The following is a 20000-nucleotide window of genomic DNA, read 5'->3' on the forward strand; positions in this document are numbered from 1 at the left end:
AAGCCAGAAGATAAAAAAAACACACCACCAGGGACCGATGGCATATTATGCAAATGATGGATGCCTGGTATGCATTCAAGGCACATATAGTGTACCTCCAGGACAGCAGGATGCGTGTTCGCATCTTAACACTTATAGATGCCATACCAGGTCCCTTTGCAGCAAAAATCCGCTATCACCGTTCATGCTGGAAGAAGTATGTGTCACCATCAAAATGCAGTGAAGATGATCAGCTCCATATACAAGATATTCATCTCTCTGAAGTACAAGAGATGTTCTTCAAACATGCACGCTTGGTTGTGTTCGAAGAGCATGAGTTGCTAACTCTACAGAGCCTGTTGTCTGATTATAAGGCCTTACTGAAAAACTTTGGGCTCGACCCCAGTGGCAAGAAGTCAAGCAACATCAAGGAAATGCTTCAGAAAGAATTTGGTGAAAAGATTGGCTTTCATGACCGCCATCGAAAATATGAAAGTATACTAGTATGATACATCAGCCAGTGGCAACTATACTGAAGCAGCCATTTATTCATTGGGTGTCAGTGATGATCAGCTGCTCAACAATGTTGCCAGACGCATGAAAGATGCTCTTGCTAGTATTCCTGTAATGGCATGGCCACCAAGTGTCGAGGAGCTGGAGACACCACAAGCCCCAAATAACATGCTTTTGAAGTTTCTGACATGGTTGAAAACCCCACAGAAGCAAAATTTTGAAGAAAGCAATAGAGACCCTTTGGTTCATGCATTTGCCTCGCTGCTCTTGTCATACATCACAGGAAAAAGCTCTGCATTTCAAACACAGCTGTCAGTCACACTGCATGGATTGACTCGAAGCCAAGAGATTCTGGACATCCTCCAAAAGTTCTCCCTCGGTATCAGCTATAAATCTGTTCGTCAACTCTATGATTCTTGGGCAAAACATGACCTTGAAAAAAATGTATGTCCATTAGAGCTTGCAGAGAATATTCCTAGGATTGGCATTCTTGACAATGACGACTTCTGTGAAGACACACTGACAGGCGCTGATACGTCACACCGCACCAATGTTATGTTTGTGCAACCTGAGGACCTGGAAGTGATTCTACGAGATGCAGAAAGAAACATTCGACCACTTCCCACAAGTTCAGAAGACCTGAAACGTTTGTGCCTGCAGCAACATGTTGTTCAGCCCTATAAAACAGAGATTGATATTAGGTGTCAGAACACAGATGTACAGAGACAGAGGAGTGTCATCCATGCTTTGGTGAGTCTTGCAGATGACCAAGCAAATGTGCCTGCTGATGAACAAATAACTGGTGCATTTGGTGGGTTTCAGGTTACTATGCAGCAAGATGTGAAAAAGAGCAAACCATACTATTTCTTAACATTCCCTAAGCCTCCACACAAATCTGTAGTCCATGAAGTGATATGCAGGATGGTTGTTACAGATGAGAAGAAAAGAATGCCCTTCCTTGTACTAGTTGATGATCAACCAGTTTATGCACTTATGGTGCAACTGAGGAATGAAAATCCTAAAGCCTTCAAAGACATTGTGCCATTTCTTGGGCCTTTTCACATGCAGTGCTCATTCATGTCTGCCATTTATAAACGGTTTGATGGTTCTGGCTTGTCTGACATACTGGTTGCTGCACGTCATTGCTGAAGGTTCAGTAGAGAAGGCACTACATGGGAAACACTACAAACGCAACATCTGATGTCATCGGTTGATGTATGAAGCTCTGAGTCGACGGATGATCAGAAAAAGCCTGCAGGATGGTGTGTCCTTATCTGAAAATACAAAGGAGAAGATTGCCATACTTCAGGAATCCTCCACAACTTCAGAGTTGGAATCTCACCCAGATATTGTGTCCTTCGTGAAACAAGTGTTCCAGAGCTTTGAGTCATCTAACAGTTCCGTGGTGAAGTATTGGTTGAGTTTCATGTCCATGGTAGAAATTCTGATGCTGAATATCCATGCAATGAAAACAAGGAACTGGGATGAATTCAAGGCTTCATTGCGAATAATGATGCCATGGCTCCATGTCTACGACAATGATCGGTATGCTCACTGGCTTGTGGAATTCTGGCTTGAAGTTAAGTAGTCTTCCCAAGGAAAAAGCCAGATACCTACGAGATGGACTGTTTGCACAATCAATGACTGGCAGGCCATATTCGTGTTTGCCTCTAGACCTGTGGATTGAAATGACAATGAACAAAGGTTCCAAGATGAAGGCTGGCTGGTTGAAAATTCTGCGGAATGAGAAGATGATATTAAGTATTATGAGGGACGTGAACTCAGTTAACAGAGTAAGGGCAGCTTTTCACACACTGGCACAGATGAAGACCTCTTCTCAGAATCATATTGATCAGTCAGAAGACTGATGAACAGGCTGTCCAAGACCTAGACAGTTGCATCACTGAGTTTGACTGTGATCCATTCAACTTGCACGAACCACAACTGAGAGCTCTGGTATCTGGTGTTGTCGCCTCAGGTGACTTGGTACATGATTTTGAAAGTGCTCATGAAGACGGCGAAAGAAGAGTAACTCAATTCTTCAGAGAATGAATGTTTTCACAGAACACACCATTTGATGCCATTATACACAAATGCTCAAGATACACTTTCAGCAAACCTCCTGTAACTAGGGATTCAATCCCAGGCAAAGTGACAAAGACAGATGCTATGGAGAACAGGGCAATGGCATCGGTAATTTGGCTGGCAGAATCTGGTAAAGAGGAGTTTACTCTCGCAAAGGTGATGGAATTTCGTGTGACAGATGAGTGTTTACCCATATTTAACATCAATGGTACCATGAAGAAGATGCAAAAGTCCAAATTAGTTGAGAAACTAAACATGCAGCAAGTTGATCCTTTTCCAGATCAGTAAATTGCCCTAGTCGATATGGGTTTCCTGTGGAGATTTAGCAACCCCAACAGCAGAAGATCGTGAGAAAGGTGATGGGTCTGCCCTCATGTGGGGTGATTATGCAGAAAAGCTTTTTTCTGTTATTTACAGAAGGCATCCAAATGCAAGCCAGATTGTGTTTGTAAATGAGGCTACCTATGGTGTGGAAAATTCCATCAAAGAGAGTGAGCATGAGCGACGTAAATCCACGACAGCATATAAAAATGAGTCCAGAAATGTGTACATGAAAACATCAGATAGGTTTCCTGCCACAAAAGACTTTCACTTGCTGTTCAGCAATCAGGGAAACAAACAAAGGCTGCAAAAGTTTCTGAAGGATGAGTTCACCAAACTTGCAAAGAATCATTGCGGAATTAACTTTGTGTACTCCATCAGGCAAAATTGTTGGAACATCTCCTCCGGAGAAAGGATGGAAGAATTTGAATGTAGTCACACTGAGGCAGACAATCCTGTTCTTCATCTATTCACAAATCCGAATAGCAGGAAAAATGGAGACAGTTGTCATTGATGCTGGAAAGACAAAATCATCAGCTGCAGAGACCTTTGCTCTGATGATGTAGCTGAAATATTAATACCACTGCACATTCACAGTGGATCTGTTACAACATCTGGCTTCTATGGACATGGGGAAAAAAACAGTTTATGACAAAGGAACACTTTTGAAAGATGTTGGCAAAATACTTCCAGTGACACAAGAGGTGCTTCAGAATGGCCACATTCACTATTAGACATCTATAATGACACAATCAGTAAAACTTTAGGTGAAGCCAGAGCACTGAAGTAGGGTCAGATGAAAAGCAAGTCCACATCCCGCATCCCACCAGATCCAGATTCTCACAATCTGCATGTGACGCAAATAAACTACCAAGTTTACATCCAACTAAACTATGACAAGCCGGATGCACCCCCAGATCTCACCATCCATGGATGGACACTGAAAGACAGTAGATGTGTGCCAGTGGGGTATAGCCAGGATGCACTCCCAAGAAGTTTGCATGACTTGGTTGAGCACACACATACACTGTTGCATGATGATGATGAGGCTGAAAGTAATGATGAAGTTTGTGACTCCGGAGCAAGTGACTCAGATAGTGACTGAAGAATTACATGTAGGCCTGTGTGTTTCAATGGAGATAAATCAGATGATCGTTATTTCATTTAATTTACAACTGTAAAACCAGTGCCACAGTCAAAATATAAGAGATGTTAATATTATTTTATCATGAATGTCTCAGATACATTATTTTTTACGCTATTCTTTTATCATATTAGTGTCCTAGATAAAGGAGAGAGTCACTGCCAATAAAATTAAAAGAAAATTGATTTGGATTTGGCACCCAAGAAGTTATACTTTATATCTTGTGACTAAACCTTTAATATAACAATCTAAAATGGTAATACATGACAGTCATGACCTTAAAAACATATGCTTAGACCTAAAAATCATAAAAATCGGCCATGTAGAAGCAAAGATACGCAGTATTTTATATACTGGTAGCCGCATGGCGGCCATTTTGAATTTTCGCGTCTGGCCGAGTTAGCCTACATTTTCACGAGGCGCACCCCAGTTCATTTTAATCAGCACCCTCAAATTGACTAAAACCAACCTTCAAACCTTGGTCCCGGAAAAATGGTCACAGGAACCCCTGTGGGAACACTACTATATATATATATATATATATATATATATATATATATATATATATATATATATATATATATATATATATATAATTTAGTATCCTTTTCACTATACTTCAGAAATAACTTAATCCCAAAGGAGAATTGTAAGTGGTAGGTGCTTCATCAAGCTGAATTCGAACTGCTGCAAAGTTTAGAAACAACTGAAATACACTGACTTGGATCATGAATAGAAATAGTATTTGTGCATATAAAAATACCAAACAGTGACAAAAATTTACGTGTATATATATACATACATGTATATATACATATTTATATAAAGAATTAAAATAAACTCAACTAAAAATTCAAGTTCAACAAACCTCCTCTGCTCTAGAGAGATCCTTCAACATTTCTTCTATGAGATACTTAGTGCGACCATATACATTTGTAACATTTCCAGTAGGATGATCTTCTGTGATGGGAAGGTGTTCAGGGTCACCATACACTGTGCAAGAGGATGAGAACACCATCTGGTATACATTGTGGGCTTTCATTGCCTGCAAATACATCAGGTATAAATTTTACCCATGAGTATAGGGTTCATTACAAGTAGCAGAATTTTGCAAATATATTATATACATATAATATATATTATTTATTATATATATATATATATATATATATATATATATATATATATATATATATATATATATAAACTAAAAAGTGCTTGTAATACTGCTTGTGAGAATTTAGAACAATTCTCTGCTTTGCAAAAGAAAAGCATTTTAAGATCAAGAATAACAGAGTAAAGTACATAAAAGTGAGGCTACCTTTAGCTGAATATGAAAACTTCCAAGAAACTTTGTGTACCAGAGCAAAAGCATAGAAAGTACAGCATGAGGCACATTACAACAGATATCTCCACAAAGGTCCAATCAAAGGCCATCAAAGAAAACTAGCATCACTCATAGAATCCTACAACTTCTTTGAAGGTGAAGGTGATTATAATTTCTTTGCACTGTACTTAACTTTGAGAACAAAACTATGGATATAAGCACCTAACTAAATGAAAGCTTAGCGAATTCTGCTGAGCATTAGTGAAAAATGACTGTTCATAGTTTTGTAGCTTAATTGTTTAATAAAGTTCTTTTATCACATATGCTCCTACAATGTAACATATATGCTCCTGAAATGTTTTACTTGGATTTGAAAATAGCTGAATACCTCAGCTTGAAAGCTTTTTTTAAAGAAATGCATAATAAGTAGCCTATGCTCCTAATATTTTCTTTTAAAGTTCAAAGATATCGAAAGCATTTAGTCCTTAAAAGTGGTTTAATATTTAGAATGTTACAGGCATGTGACAAATGACTGAGTGCTGGCATTTTCCTGGCTCACATTCTACATAAATCAAGTATATAGTGTACCTAGAAAATCAGGAGATATGTGCATGTCAAATTCTTTTAAAACAACTTACCAAAATCCCCAAAAATTGGCTTATCAACTGCAAAACTTGTTAAAATATATCAAGACCAAAAAAAAAAATAAAAACAGTAGAAAACAGGAGAGGGGCAGCGAATGTAAGTCCCTTCCTTGCACAATTCACTGGACAAGGAGGAAGAATTTATGTTTTTAAGTCATAAGCGAAGTAAAGGAATTTTGTGTCCTCATTTCAAACAGAAGGCAACGACAGAATTTTATTTTGTTGGATGTCTTGTTGCCAAAAATCAAATACTAATACATCTCTCAGATTAATCAATATAGTTCTAGAACTAATTTGAACTCTACACAAATGAATTTTTGTATTAACGATTTTAGTCTTTTGAACACAATATTGAACTTCTACAGAGTCTTACAAACGTTAGAGGATAACACTTTAAATAAAATGGCTATTAACAAATTATAGAAAAATAAAGGCCATACAGAATTATCATCATCATCAATGCAAGCATATGAAGACTGTAAAAGTGTTGTGATGATAAACTGGTTTTTATCCTTTTCTGAGTCACTAAACTTGCATAACTGCTGGTAAAATCACCTATTCTGACACGGATTTGAACAAATATTAGCAATTGAAATATAGGACCAGTTCAACGATGCATTTACAAAACAAGCACTGTTTAAAAATATTATTTCTTAGTATATTATCAGTTACAATATACAGTACTGTTCTTATGTGCGTAACTTACCTCCATAAGATTAATAGTTCCAATAACATTGTTTTTGTAATAAATTAGAGGAAACTGCATCGACTCCCCAACAGCCTTCATCGCAGCAAAATGGATTACATAGTCTATCTTGTGCTGTGGAAATAATAATGAAATCTGATACAATTCACAACCAACACATTCTACAGTTATCTTAAACTTTACAATGGGGATTATGTCATCTAAATTCAGCTTACTTTTAACATAAAACAGAAAACCAAAATAATTTCCTGTCTCTCATTTTTCCAATGCCAAGACCCTTGGAGGGTGACACTTAAGTCAGCACCTGAAAGGACAACGGGAAATTACCTCAAGTATTGTATAGTACGTACTTACAATAAAGAAATGCCATGACAAATAGAGCACTAGGTTTTATGACTCTAAGGAGCATCTACAATACATGACACATCCGGAGCACAAATACCATTCCAGAGGGGTAGACGAAGGTCGAATAGTGACCAACAGAAACTAAACCTTGTTCTACAATACTGAAGACTTAAGGTACTTCACTGCTGTTGAAATGACAAATATAACTGCCTCACTTACACAGCACAAGCTGTTGTTGGTGTCCTCCCTTCAAACTTCTTGATGTGTTTGACAGTGGTCTATGAAGGTAGATTTACTCATTCCTTTACCTAATGTACTTCAGTGATACAATGTTCAACAGAACGTACATAAGCTGGTTATTTCTTGGATGCCCTGTTATTTGGCATTGTCATTACCTTTTTAGTTTTCTGAAAAGAAAACTATTGTGCCGGCTTTGCCTGTCTGTCCGCACTCTCTTCTGTCCAGACTTCTTTCTCTCCGCCCTCAGATCTTAAAAACTACTGAGGCTTCAAGGGTGCAAATAGGTATGTTGATCATCCACCCTCCAATCATCAAACATACCGAATTGCAGCCCTCTAGCCTCACCAGTTTTTATTTTATTTAAGGTTAAAGTTAGCCTTAATTGTGCGTCTGGCAACAATATAGGCCAGGCCACCACCGGGCCATGGCTAAAGTTTCAGGGGCCGCGGCTCATACAGCATTATACCGATACCACCGAAAGATAAATCTATTTTCGGTGGCCTTGATCATACAATGTACAGAAAATTTGATTGCGCCAAAGAAACTTTGGCGCATTTTTTCCTTGTTATATATCAGGTTCAATTCCCAAAGGTTTTCTAAAAGTTTTATGTTACTGTAGTGACTCAAGCTGTGAAATGATCTTCCTTATCCTGTAGTTGAATTGTTGGAACTTCAGAATTTCAAACCTGAAGCAATACTCTTTTGTTGACCAGTCTGACTTCATAGCTTGAATCACCTAATTTTTTTACTCATCTTGTTTTGCTTTTTCACTTCTCTTTTATAGTTTACTCTTTGTCAGTTACCTTTTCCATACCGGGCTGCTTTCACTGTTGGGACCCTTGGCATATATCACTCTGCTCTTGCAATTAGGATTGCAGTTTGGCTTGTAATAGTCAGGAAAGGTATGGTTATTTGGCAGGATGAAAATTGAGACAAGACGTTGATCCTGAAAATACTTTAACAATGTACAGTGGTATTTATATGAATTGCTGACCAATCAGTGGCCAGGAAATTTACAGAGTAACTAACAGACCAATAATGCACATGCATTTGATTTTAGACTTTATATCTTCTGTATAGACAAAGATCAGGTGTGTCACAGAAGTCGGCACCATCTTGCTGACTTGATGTGTTGCTATGGAGAACGACATGAGAGCCATGGTCTGGGAGCCAGGTGTGTCACAGAAGTTGGTGCCATCCTGTCGGCGTACTGTGTCGTCGTGGAATGCAGTGTGGGAACCATGGCCTAAGAGTTGTGTGGCACAATATCCCCCCTCAAAAGTTGACCCGGGCATTGCAGAGGGTGTCCTGCCCTTGAAAACTGGACTGGAGGAGTAATGTCAATGGGCAAATATGCTGCTTTCAGGGGTCAATAGCAACCCAATCTGTCGTGCCGTGGATGTTGATGAGGAAGGTTGTCTGCTTGCGGTCAATGACCCAGTAGGGGCCCGTGTAAGGCTGGGTCAAAGGCAGTCGAACGGCATCAGTTCTGATGAACATGCGTTGCAGTATGTAGATCCTTGGGGATAAAGGTCTCGTCGTTTGGCTTGTGGGATGGGTGGTCAGGGATGAATTTTCCAATGATGGTCTAGAGCTGATGATGTCGGGTGAGGTGTTATTGTCGGGAAAGAATTCACCAGGTATCATGAGTGGATCGCCATACACCATCTCGGCTGCTGACAGGTCAAGGCCTTCTTTAGGTGTGATCCGAAGTCCAAGGAGGAACCATGGAAGCTGCGAGTACCAGGTTGAGGAGTTGCAGCGAGACATCAGGGCTGCTTTCAAGGTGTGGTGGAACCTCTCGACCATTTGGGATGGTAGGTGGTTGTGTGAATTAACTGGGTGATCAGGAGGTGGTTTAGGGATGCCCAGAGCTGCAACATGAAGGTAGTGCCTCTGCCAGAGGTGATGTGATCAGGTACGTCGAATCTGGACACCCATGATGAGAGGAAAGCACTAGCACATGCTGCTGCTGATGCCTCTGTTGTAGGGCGGCTTCAGGTCACCTTGTTGAGCGGTCAACCGTTATGAGTAGGTAAAGATGTCCTTCGGAGTGCAGGAGGGGTCCTACAATGTCGATCTGGGCATGGGCGAAATGGTGTTGTGGTTGAGGAAAGGAGCCTCACACCTGAATTTGTGTGATGCTGGATTTTGGAGAGCTGACAGGAAGAACATTCATGGGCCCACGACTTTGCATCTTTCGATATGCCATGCCATAAGAGGTGCTTCTTCAGGAGGGAGGCTGTGGATCGTCCTGAAGGGTGTGCCAGACCGTGGACAATGTCAAAGATGTGACGTCTAAGTGCCTGTGGGATCTATGGGTGAGGGCAGCCGTTGCTGATATCACAGAGGATGGAGGTAGGGCTGACGTCATGCCATTGCAGAGATGTTGAGGTCTTGCAGGCATTGAGCTCTGGGTTCTGCTGTTGCTTGGCCGCCAGCTGCTTGTAGTTGAGGGCCGAGGTGTACTGCATCGATGGAGATTCTGGAGTGGGCGTCAGTGAAGGGGTTGTGTTTCCCAGGAATGCGCTGACAGGTGCAGCTGAATCTGGTGATGGCTGACAAGTGGCGGTGCTGATGGGGTGACCAGGCATTGAACTGTCGGTTTATAGAATGCACCAGCAGCAGTTAGTCAGTTTGAAGGGTGAAAGGCGTGGCCTCTATAAAAATGTCAAAAGTGTTTGACAGCAAGGTGCAATGCCAGGAGCTCGCAGTCAAACGTAGAGTAGTTTGTCTGTCTTGCTAGGTTTCCAGCTAAAAAAGGCAAGGGGTCAAGGACGACTGTGGATGGTCTGCTCCAAGACAGCTCCTATGGCTATGTTGCTGGCATCTGTGGAAAGCAGTAGAAAATGACCTGGTGAGGGGAAAGAGAGGGCAGTGGCCTTGGCAAGGGCATTTTTCGTGGAGGTGAAGGCGCTTCCCGCAGGGATCCCCAGGTGGGGGCCTTGGGTTTGCCCTTGAGGACTTCATAGAATGGGACCAAGGTTGAGGAGATGTCAGGCAAAAAGTGATGATAACAGCTCACTATTCTGAGGAATTCTTGTAGGCCCTTGACGGTAGTAGGGGTGGGGAACTTCATGACGACGGCAACCTCTTCAGACAAGGGCTGGACACCCCAAGGTATTGCGCACCTCAAGAATTCTACCCTCTTGGTGGCGAAAGAGCATCTGTCGTATTGGATGACGAGGCCATTTTCTTGCAGGCATTGGAGGACGATGTGCAGGTGTTGGAGGTGCTCTTCTTTTGATGCTGAGAAAATTAAAATATCATCGACATAACAGACGCAGAAGGGAAGGTCTCCCAGGATGCCGCCCATCAATCGCTAAAAAGTAGCTCCTGCACTGCAGATGCCAAAGCATGAGTAATTGAAGGTGAAGGTGCTGAAGGGCGTTCTGATGACAGCCTTCAGGATGCCTTCAGAACTCATGGGGACCTGGAAGGAACCTTTGAGAAGGTCCAGCTTTGAGAAAATTTTTGCACAGTGTAGGAAGGTGGTCAAGTCTGTGATGTTAGGGAGGGGGTAGTGGTCAGCCTCAGTGATCACGTTCAGCCTTCTGTAGTCTTCACATGGGCACAGGGTGCCGTCCTTTTTTGTTACTACGTGGAGGGAAGATGCCCAAGGACTGGATGCCTTTTGACACAAACCCAACTTCTCCATCTCTGCGAAAGTTTTCTTTGCAGCGGCGAGTTTTTCTGGTGGTAGGCATCGGAAACAGACATGTACAGGAGGGTTCAGGGTCTTAATGTGGTGGAAAATACTGTGCTTGGCAGAGATTAGATGAGATTGTCGTAGTTCAGGTTTGAAAACATCTGGGTATGTGACAAGCAGGTATGCATGCTCATCTTTGGAATCGGTGACGTGGAGGGTGAGTTCTGCGGGGGGCTGCAACAAAGGGCATTGTGGACAGATTGGTGGCATTGACAAGGTGCCCGTTGGCAATGTCCATGAGCAGTAGGTGGTGTGCCAGGAAGTCCGCCCCAAGAAGAGGTATCAAGATGTTCGCAACGATAAACTGCCAGTGGTACTTTCTGTCACCGAGGTTAAGGGCAAAATGCTTCTGACCAAAGGTAAGGATGGGAAAGCCATTGTGTGATGTTTAATGAGTTTTTTTAGAACAATCATTCGCAGATTGTTCCCTTGTTGTGGGTGTTGTCTCCTTACCTGTTGGTATTTGTTTCTGTGTGTGTGAAGTTTACGTCTGTTGCCTTTGCTTTGGTAGCAACAGTTGGGTTTGGTATGGCAGCAAGTCAGGTCTCAGCAGCATAGCAGCAAGGAGTCCCTATTTTTTGCTGCAGGTATCATTTTACCTGTTGGGTGTGGTAGCAGAGGATGGTTGGATGACTAAACCGTAGTTATCTGTGGAATTGGTTCCTGTTTGACAGCAGATTGGCTGTCTAGACATTTCTGCCATGATCATCTGTGTGTTGGATGTGTTCCTGTTTGCATTCACTGGCTGCTTCAATGATTTCACGGAGTTCGTCTGAGTATCTTCATTCTCTTTGACAGCTGGGTCTGTCTCGACGTCTCTACGGAGATAGTCTGTTTTTTTTATATTGTGCTACCCTGAGTTAGTGTGATTTTTTTTTATGCTGCTTGAGTATGTTGTTTATCCTGTTTGATTATTGTTAACAGGAAAGCTGTGCTTTCCTATTATTTATGCTGCCTGTTGTTTATTTGTAATGTAACTGCTTGGTTATGTGATGTAGCTGAAGTGTTTTTGTATTTTATTGTTGACTGAGTTAATGCGATGATTGTTTGTTCATTGTTATTGATCTTACTGGTTTTTGGCAGAGAAACTCAGTTTTAGCTACATTTGTTTTTGATTCTGACTCTTAATTATGTGATTTGTTTAATACCAAACCTTGACTCACTTGTACATAATGTAAATAACTTTATTATAATAAATTAGTTTTAAGGTGCTTCAGTGATTTTGTTACGCTCCTTCCTCCGTGGTTTGTCATGACTGCTGCCAGTCAGTCCAGTCCCATTCTATTTGTTTTTTGTTTTTATTTTAGAACCTGAAGAACTGACTCTGGTTCATCACAATTAGCAGCTGTAAGTTGGACGTCAGATGGCTGTGGGCATTTGGTCGGTTGACTGGATACAGGCAGAAGGGAACAGCAAGTCCGTGTCGACAAAAATGTGAGTACCTGTGGCAGAATCAAGGATAAAAAAGATAGAGGTGCTGATAGAGCATGTAGGATTGGATATGTCAGGATTAAGGTTAGATTCATGTACATTTGTATGGACCCCAGTTGAGGGATACGCACTTGCTATGGCTACCACAAGTGGAGTTAACCATTTCATGCGTTTTTTGGCCATGGACATCCTGGGAGGCAGTTCTTGGTGGCAGGGACGAATGTTCTGTGGTATCGGCAAAGCTGAAACTGTGGTGATTACTGCTGAGTGTGGTCGCACCCTTGGGTTTCTGAAGGTGGAATGGGCAGCAAGGGTTTGTCCTGGAAGTAGGAGATGGTTTGACGGCCATGATAGCCTCTGTGGCGTTAAGAAGGTTGTCTGTCGCTGAAGGGTTGAATGTTCCTGGAAAGGTGGTGAAAGCGTGGGCTTGGCGGCAGTTTGCATCACCGTGGGCACCTGTCAGAATGTTTGCTAGGGTGGAGAGGGTATCGTCGGCTGTGTCTTCGATGTTGGCGAGTGCTGCCCTTACTGACGTTGGCAGGCGCTGCAGCCAGATGCCTTGAGGATGTCAACTGATTTGGAAGAACTGTCTGCTGCAGAAGGAAGACGGGCGAGGGCTCTCATCTCGAGAAGGGCGGCGGATGTGTGTTGATCACCCAAGAGTTGCTGTGCTGCATCAAAGAACTGTTGTACACAAACAGCTGGGGATGGCGTGACTCTGTCCAGTAGGACCTCCTTCAGATCTTTGTACTGGAAGATGTCGGTGCCTTTAGTGTCCAACCATTCTGTTAGCTGAGGTAAGAGGTGGTCTGGCAGGGCGGCGAGAACATTATCTGCCTTGGTCGACAAGGACCATACATCCTTGATTCTAAGAGTGACTTTGGCTCGACAGAACCAAATGTAGGCGTTAGTCGGTGTGAAGGTTGGAAGCTTGGGAGATGGTATCGGTAGGAGGGGCTGAAGGGGAGGGTGATGTGTCGTCACCGGACGTCTCAGACATCTTTGCTGGGTGTTGGTGTGGCAGAGTCACCACTTTGGCAGGACAATAATGGAGATAAGATGTTGATCTTGAAAATGGTACTTTATTAACAAAGTACAGTGGTATTTATATGAACTGCTGACCAATCAGCGGCGAGGAAATTTACATAGTAACTAACAGACCAATAATGCACATGCATTTGACTTTAGACTTTATATCTTCTGTATAGACCAATATCAGGTGTGTCACAGAAGTCAGCACCATCCTGCTGGCTTGATGTGTTGCTATGAAGAATGACGTGAGAACCACGGTCTGGGAGCCAGGTGTGTCATGAAGTTGGTGCCACCCAGTCGGCTGACTGTGTCATCGTGGAGTGCAGCATGGGAACCAAGGCCTGACAGTTGTGTGGCACAGTTATACAGGGTTGGCCTTCATTTTTCAAAGTCTTTTTTTACTTACAAAGCAGAGTACACTACACTAATGTTAGTAAAAGTACATGTAAAGAAATTTGAGAAAAATATAGAATATAAAAATTCCTTACTGATGTCATCCTTAAATTAACAGTAAATTTATATGCTTTACAACAACAAAAGATGTTAAGTGTATAATGCAGAAAATTATTAAACAACCACAAAAAAGCAAGCAGTATCTCCTGCAGTCCCCAGTAAAATGTCTCGTGTTTCCAACAAAATTCTCAAATTCAGGTGTTATAATTAGGCAGATCTAGTCATTGAGTTCGTTTAACTGTATATAGTTGGATTCTCTTAGATATTCCAGGCTTTTACCTTAGGAAACAAAAGGTGCAGTTCCATACCGTTCCAACTGCCCCAAAACTTGGCCCTAGAACTCAGTAGTGATGCTAGCATACCTAGGTGCAGGTGAAGCAGATTTGGCTGGACTTGTAAAGAGAATGTATGAGAATGGACAAAGTCCCTTCTGTTAAAAGCAAGGATCTAAAACCAACCTGAGACACATTATCAACCTAAGGTCTCAATTCACCAAAGATCTTTTGTCCACGTGGTTGTGACAAGCATATATTCCATGGGAATTGATCATCTGGGAACCATAACGCTATGCTTCTCCTCCTGCTGGGAAAGATGACCCTCAGTTCTTGGGAAATTGGTACCCCCTTCACAAGGTCATCTTTATGTGCTGGTCAATATAGCAGTTATGCAAATGACTGTTTAAATCACACTCCAATCTAATCAAACACGTCCAGACCAAGGCACAATGTTCTGAACCTTTCCATTTGCCAACTGGGTCAACTAAAATTTTCAGATGACCAGAGATGAATCATCCCTGGCAGGCTGCAAGCACAGCCACTGAAAAACAGAACTACTTAGTGAGAGCAACCCATCAATATCCAGACTAGAAAAGGTTCTCAGCAATCACCAGAACTCTCAGTGCATAATTCTTGAATCTGACTTCAGACAAAATACTCTGAAATAAAGTCAAACTACTCTTCAGAAATCACTGAGAACACAGAAAGAACTTACGGGACAACTTGCCTGATCATCCTCATTTTCAAAAATCCATTATTCAAAAAGGTAATTTTTTCTTGTAATAAAATCACCGTGGTTACTTTTTGAATGGCTTTACTAAAAGAAATAAGTTTTGCCCACCATGATAAAATATATTTTTAATAAATTTTTCTTGATCATCATCTGACCCTTGGCACAAGTACCTGAGATTTTTTTAAAGCCTTACCCTGCAACTGTCCTTAACCCAAAAACTATAATGAAGTCCAGCTTCATCCCATGAAGCTTATTTCCTTGAAAACATTCCCGGGCTGGACAGACAGAGCTTAAACTAAGGTTATAACTCTTCCATTCAAAATCTCCTTTGAAAAGACCTCTCTCTTTGAACTAAAAGGTCAACAAAGCTCTCACCTTACCTAAGTGGAAGCCTTTCCCAAGGGTTGTATACTTTCTCACAATGCATAAAAGGGGGTTCTATAGCAAGAGTGGACTGTAACTTTGATTGGTGTATTTAAAGAACGAAGCCAATAAAAATTATATAGCCTTTCAAAAAACATCACAAAACACGGTTCACTTGTGGAAGTGGTCTCCCAAGGGTTTATTCCCTGAACAGTTACACTCTTGCAGTGAATGCTAAAATCAATTCCGCTGAACTGAAAAAATTAATACTACATTGTTCGTGAGATGACTGAGGAAGGAAGTTTTGGCTTGCTTTCTCTCTCTCTCTCTCTCTCTCTCTCTCTCTCTCTCTCTCTCTCTCTCTCTCTCTCTCTAGTCCATATATATATATATATATATATATATATATATATATATATATATATATATATATATATATATATATATATATATATATATAATATATATATATATATATATATATATATATATATATATATATATATATATATATAATATATATATATATATATATATATATATATATATATATGTGTATATATACATATATATATATATATATATATATATATATATATATATATATATATATATATATATATATATGTATATATATATATATAATATATAATATATATATATATATATATATATATATAATGTATAATTATATATGTATGTGAATGTAGCTAAACTTGTATGTTAACTTTTGTTCTATAGAAATCCAAACAGCCACGGTTTTAAAACTACGATGCCTTGTAAAAGGGAATCTTTTAAATCCGAAATATCCAACAAGGAACAATGGTTTAGGTATTGACAAAATGAAATGCAAACGAGCCAGTTATAATAACAGAGCATGAAGAAAGCGTGCACCGATAAGACCAGGAGAAACTTTTCATCGGGTTACCAGGAAGTAAGATTTGGACACCTGGTACTTGTATAAAAGAAGTGGCTCCTCATTTATGCTCAGTCAAGATAGGAGACACAACATACAGAAGAAATCGGAGACAGTTAATAGCTGGTGGTGAAGAGCGAAATTTAGATACGAACAGATTTTTAAAGGGTCAAGAAGAATTTAATGATCACTTGTCAGTTATACTATGTTCGACAGAAAGGGAACGCGAAACGGAAAACAATGATAATTGTACAAGTTAGGTAGCTAAGAAATCTAAATCGTTAACAGATGACCTTCCTACAAAAGTTTTAGGCAAGTCAGCAAGACTAAGGTGACCCTCTGAACGATATGGTTACCCGAATACATCTCAAGATATTTATGTACATATTTACTTTCATTACACTTGATTTGTAAACGAAAGAAAGATTTCTATGCTCCCTATTCATAATTGATGTTTTATGGTGTATTTATTCGCTTCTGTACTTACAACTTTTCTAAGGAAAGGGAGATGTAACGAGTGTTAAGGTGAATGACATTTCTATTATGTTAAAAATGTATATCTACATCAGTGGTTCTCAATTTTTTCGTATTGTTACCCCCGGGGCAGTGGTGTGATAGATCACCATTACCCCTACCCCATTCCTCTTCAGTTATGTGCAGTTATAATATAAAGGAAAGAAAAATATCGGAATGCTTAATTTCTAATGCATTTTATATGTAAGAAATTAATTTTACTTTTACTTAAGTTTTAAGAAATAAAGAATTTAGATCTGACATTATTCCTTTGGCAAAAAATTTAAATTAAAACACTGTTCCTTTTATTACAACTTGGAACGATTTACTAATCAATTTATTATTTATTCTTTTATCTATTATTATTATTTATAAATTTACTGAATTTTACTCCAAAGAACTATTACTTTTAGAAAGTGCCTCGTTACCACCAGAAACTGCTTCATCTCCCCCATGGGGGTAATTATCTCCAGTTTGAGAACCACTGATCTACATAATGGTCGTTTGGTTGTTGTAAACAAACCCAAGTAACCAAGGTTTCTCTCAAACTCATGACGTTCACTTGCTGCATAGATCTAGATAAGACAGGACATCTACATTGCTGTATCTATCTCTATTTCTGTAAATATACTCATTCAGAATAATGAGTTTTTTTATTGAAGAACGTCATATATATATATATATATATATATATATATATATATATATATATATATATATATATATATATATATATATATATATATATACTAGCTGACCAACCCAGCACTGCCCAGGAAAGCTTTAAATGTGTGTGTATATGTATGTATATATATATATATATATATATATATATATATATATATATATATATATATATATATATATATATACTTAAAGCTTTAAATGACAAATCTCTCTCTCTCTCCAACCCAGCACTCTCTCTCTCTCTCTCTCTTTCTCTCTGACTCTCTCTCTCTCTCTCTCTCTCTCTCTCTCTCGCCTCCTCTCCCTCAAACTCACTCTCTCTCGCTCACTCTCTCCCTTTCCTGTTAAGATAGTTGCTTCAATTACATTGCCCAAGATTTTTGACATTTTATATTTCCCCCTTCTCACCCTCCATTCCTATCGCAGCTGAACGTGGACTTAAAGGGCATCAGGAATGTCACTGTTCATCTCAGCGACCTCGAAAACTGTGGATCAGACAGCAATATCTTGTTTTCTGTTATTTTTACATGTCATCCTCTTCCCGCCTCCACCCCTTTGGTGCCAGCGATATCTTAACCCCACACAGTATTCTTTTCCAGATAGTAAGTCATATGTACACAGAAATGAGGTATGATAAGCCCACAGAGATTATTTAGTTACTAAGACTATGGGCAGAACCAGCCATGTTTCAGGGAAGCCCTTCCCACCTGCACCCCCTTTGGCGCCCATTGGTGCGAATGATGTCTTACCCTGAGAGTATTCTTTTCCAGAAAGTAAGTCATATGTACACCAAATTTAGTTGAAATTGCTCAATGCATTTCAGAGTTATGCTGGAACATACACATATACATACATACATACATCCATTTATATATATATATATATATATATATATATATATATATATATATATATATATATATATATATATATATATATATATATATATATATATATATATATATATATATATATATATATATATATATATATATATATATATATATATATATATATATATATATATATATATATACATATATATATATATATATATATATATATATATATATATATATATATATATATATATATATATATATATATATATATTATGATTAGCAAGAATTCGCTAGCAAATTGCCTCCCCCTCCCCCCTCCTTTGTTGTTGTTGGTTGTTCTGTTGTGTTTCATTTACTGCCAGCCGGCCGATCGATAGACCATCTGTCTATCGATTTAGCACGGTCAGAAAAACAAGGGTTTAAAAGATTAACGCTGCTCCCTTTTTTGATAAAGATCTCTCTTCGAGGCAAAAGTAATCTGTCTTGGGCGTTTCTTATAGGCGAAGGAAAATAAATTCCCGCCTAACACAATAAAACCCTCACTCTTTTTCCCTTAGCTCTTCTGCCAATATCATTTACCTTCTTTTAGTCATTTATTTATCTTTCTTTTTAAAAAATCACGAGTCATAAACTCTTGCCCTTGTGATTTAAATTAAAAGTAAGCTCTGAGAGACGTGTCCGTCTTTCATATGCGGTCACGTTTTCATTCGTATCATCTTGTTAATTTTCCTTTTGTTATTATTATCCCTTTTTCCCCTTCCATTCCTTCCAAGATCGCTGTTTGTCCTACCCCACATCTTTTGTCTGCTCGCCCGTCATAACATTGAGTAGGCAGTGGACGTATAAAATTAGCGTAGTTTAAGGTTAGCGAATTAAAACCTCGCGAATACTCTCGCCCGCATCGGCTGTCAAAATCCGTGTGGGGCGGCTATTTTAAATGCACGTTAAAACGAAGATAAATTATCAATGCGAATATGTATAGTCATTACAGTATCGCGTAAAAGGGGATGTCATTTACAAAAATAAACGCTGTTTTTCATTTACACAGCCTCTTCAAGGCAGATTGTACTAACCGCATGCATTTTATCTAAAATTAAGTAACCGTGTATTTTAATTCTTGAACAATAACCTTTCTTTTCATTTGTTGGCCATAGCCTCATATACCTGGTCCTATAATCTTAATTAATTCACAATTGTTCGAGTCACTTTATAAAGTTACCAGTGGGTAACCAAATCTAAAGTAATTATTCTTTTGCAAGTGTTTAAATCACTTTGCGTTCTGTTAACGAAAATTGTCCCAATGTGTTATTAAAAGTAATGTCACAGCTTCATAAAACCCTTAGTAGTAAAGTTCATTGCAGGGCAGAATGTAGAGTAACGTAAAGCATTTGCCGCTCATTCTTGAATATCGATGTACACACCAGAAGGAGGTATGTACATCATCTTGTATGGGGAGGTATTATGATTAGCAAAAATTCGCTAGCAAATTGCCTCCCCCCCCCTCCTTTGTTGTTGTTGGTTGTTCTGTTGTGTTTCATTTACTGCCAGCCGGCCGATCGATAGACCATCTGTCTATCGATTTAGCACGGTCAGAAAAACAAGGGTTTAAAAGATTAACGCTGCTCCCTTTTTTGATAAAGATCTTTCTTCGAGGCAAAAGTAATCTGTCTTGGGCATTTCTTACAGGCAAAACCTCCCATACGGGCAGCAGGTACATGAGTCAAAACCCCTGTGTTGGACGC

At 39.5% G+C, this 20000-nt stretch overlaps 1 protein-coding gene across 2 annotated transcripts in view; it reads right to left on the reverse strand.

Annotated features, from left to right (window-relative positions):
* Positions 1-20000, reverse strand: part of LOC136836657 (UDP-glucose 4-epimerase-like) — a 223921-nt gene that overhangs the window by 70750 nt on the left and 133171 nt on the right. For both annotated transcript variants that reach the window (XM_067101128.1, XM_067101127.1), the window contains exons 3-4: positions 6720-6833; positions 4911-5087 (exon numbers count right to left, since the gene is read on the reverse strand). In XM_067101128.1, coding sequence (XP_066957229.1) covers positions 4911-5087; positions 6720-6800 — 258 coding nt within the window. In that variant the 5' untranslated portion in view covers positions 6801-6833. The remainder of the gene's footprint in view (positions 1-4910; positions 5088-6719; positions 6834-20000) is intronic.

Source organism: Macrobrachium rosenbergii, chromosome 56 (genome assembly GCF_040412425.1).
Source record: "Macrobrachium rosenbergii isolate ZJJX-2024 chromosome 56, ASM4041242v1, whole genome shotgun sequence".
Taxonomy (NCBI): domain Eukaryota; kingdom Metazoa; phylum Arthropoda; class Malacostraca; order Decapoda; family Palaemonidae; genus Macrobrachium; species Macrobrachium rosenbergii.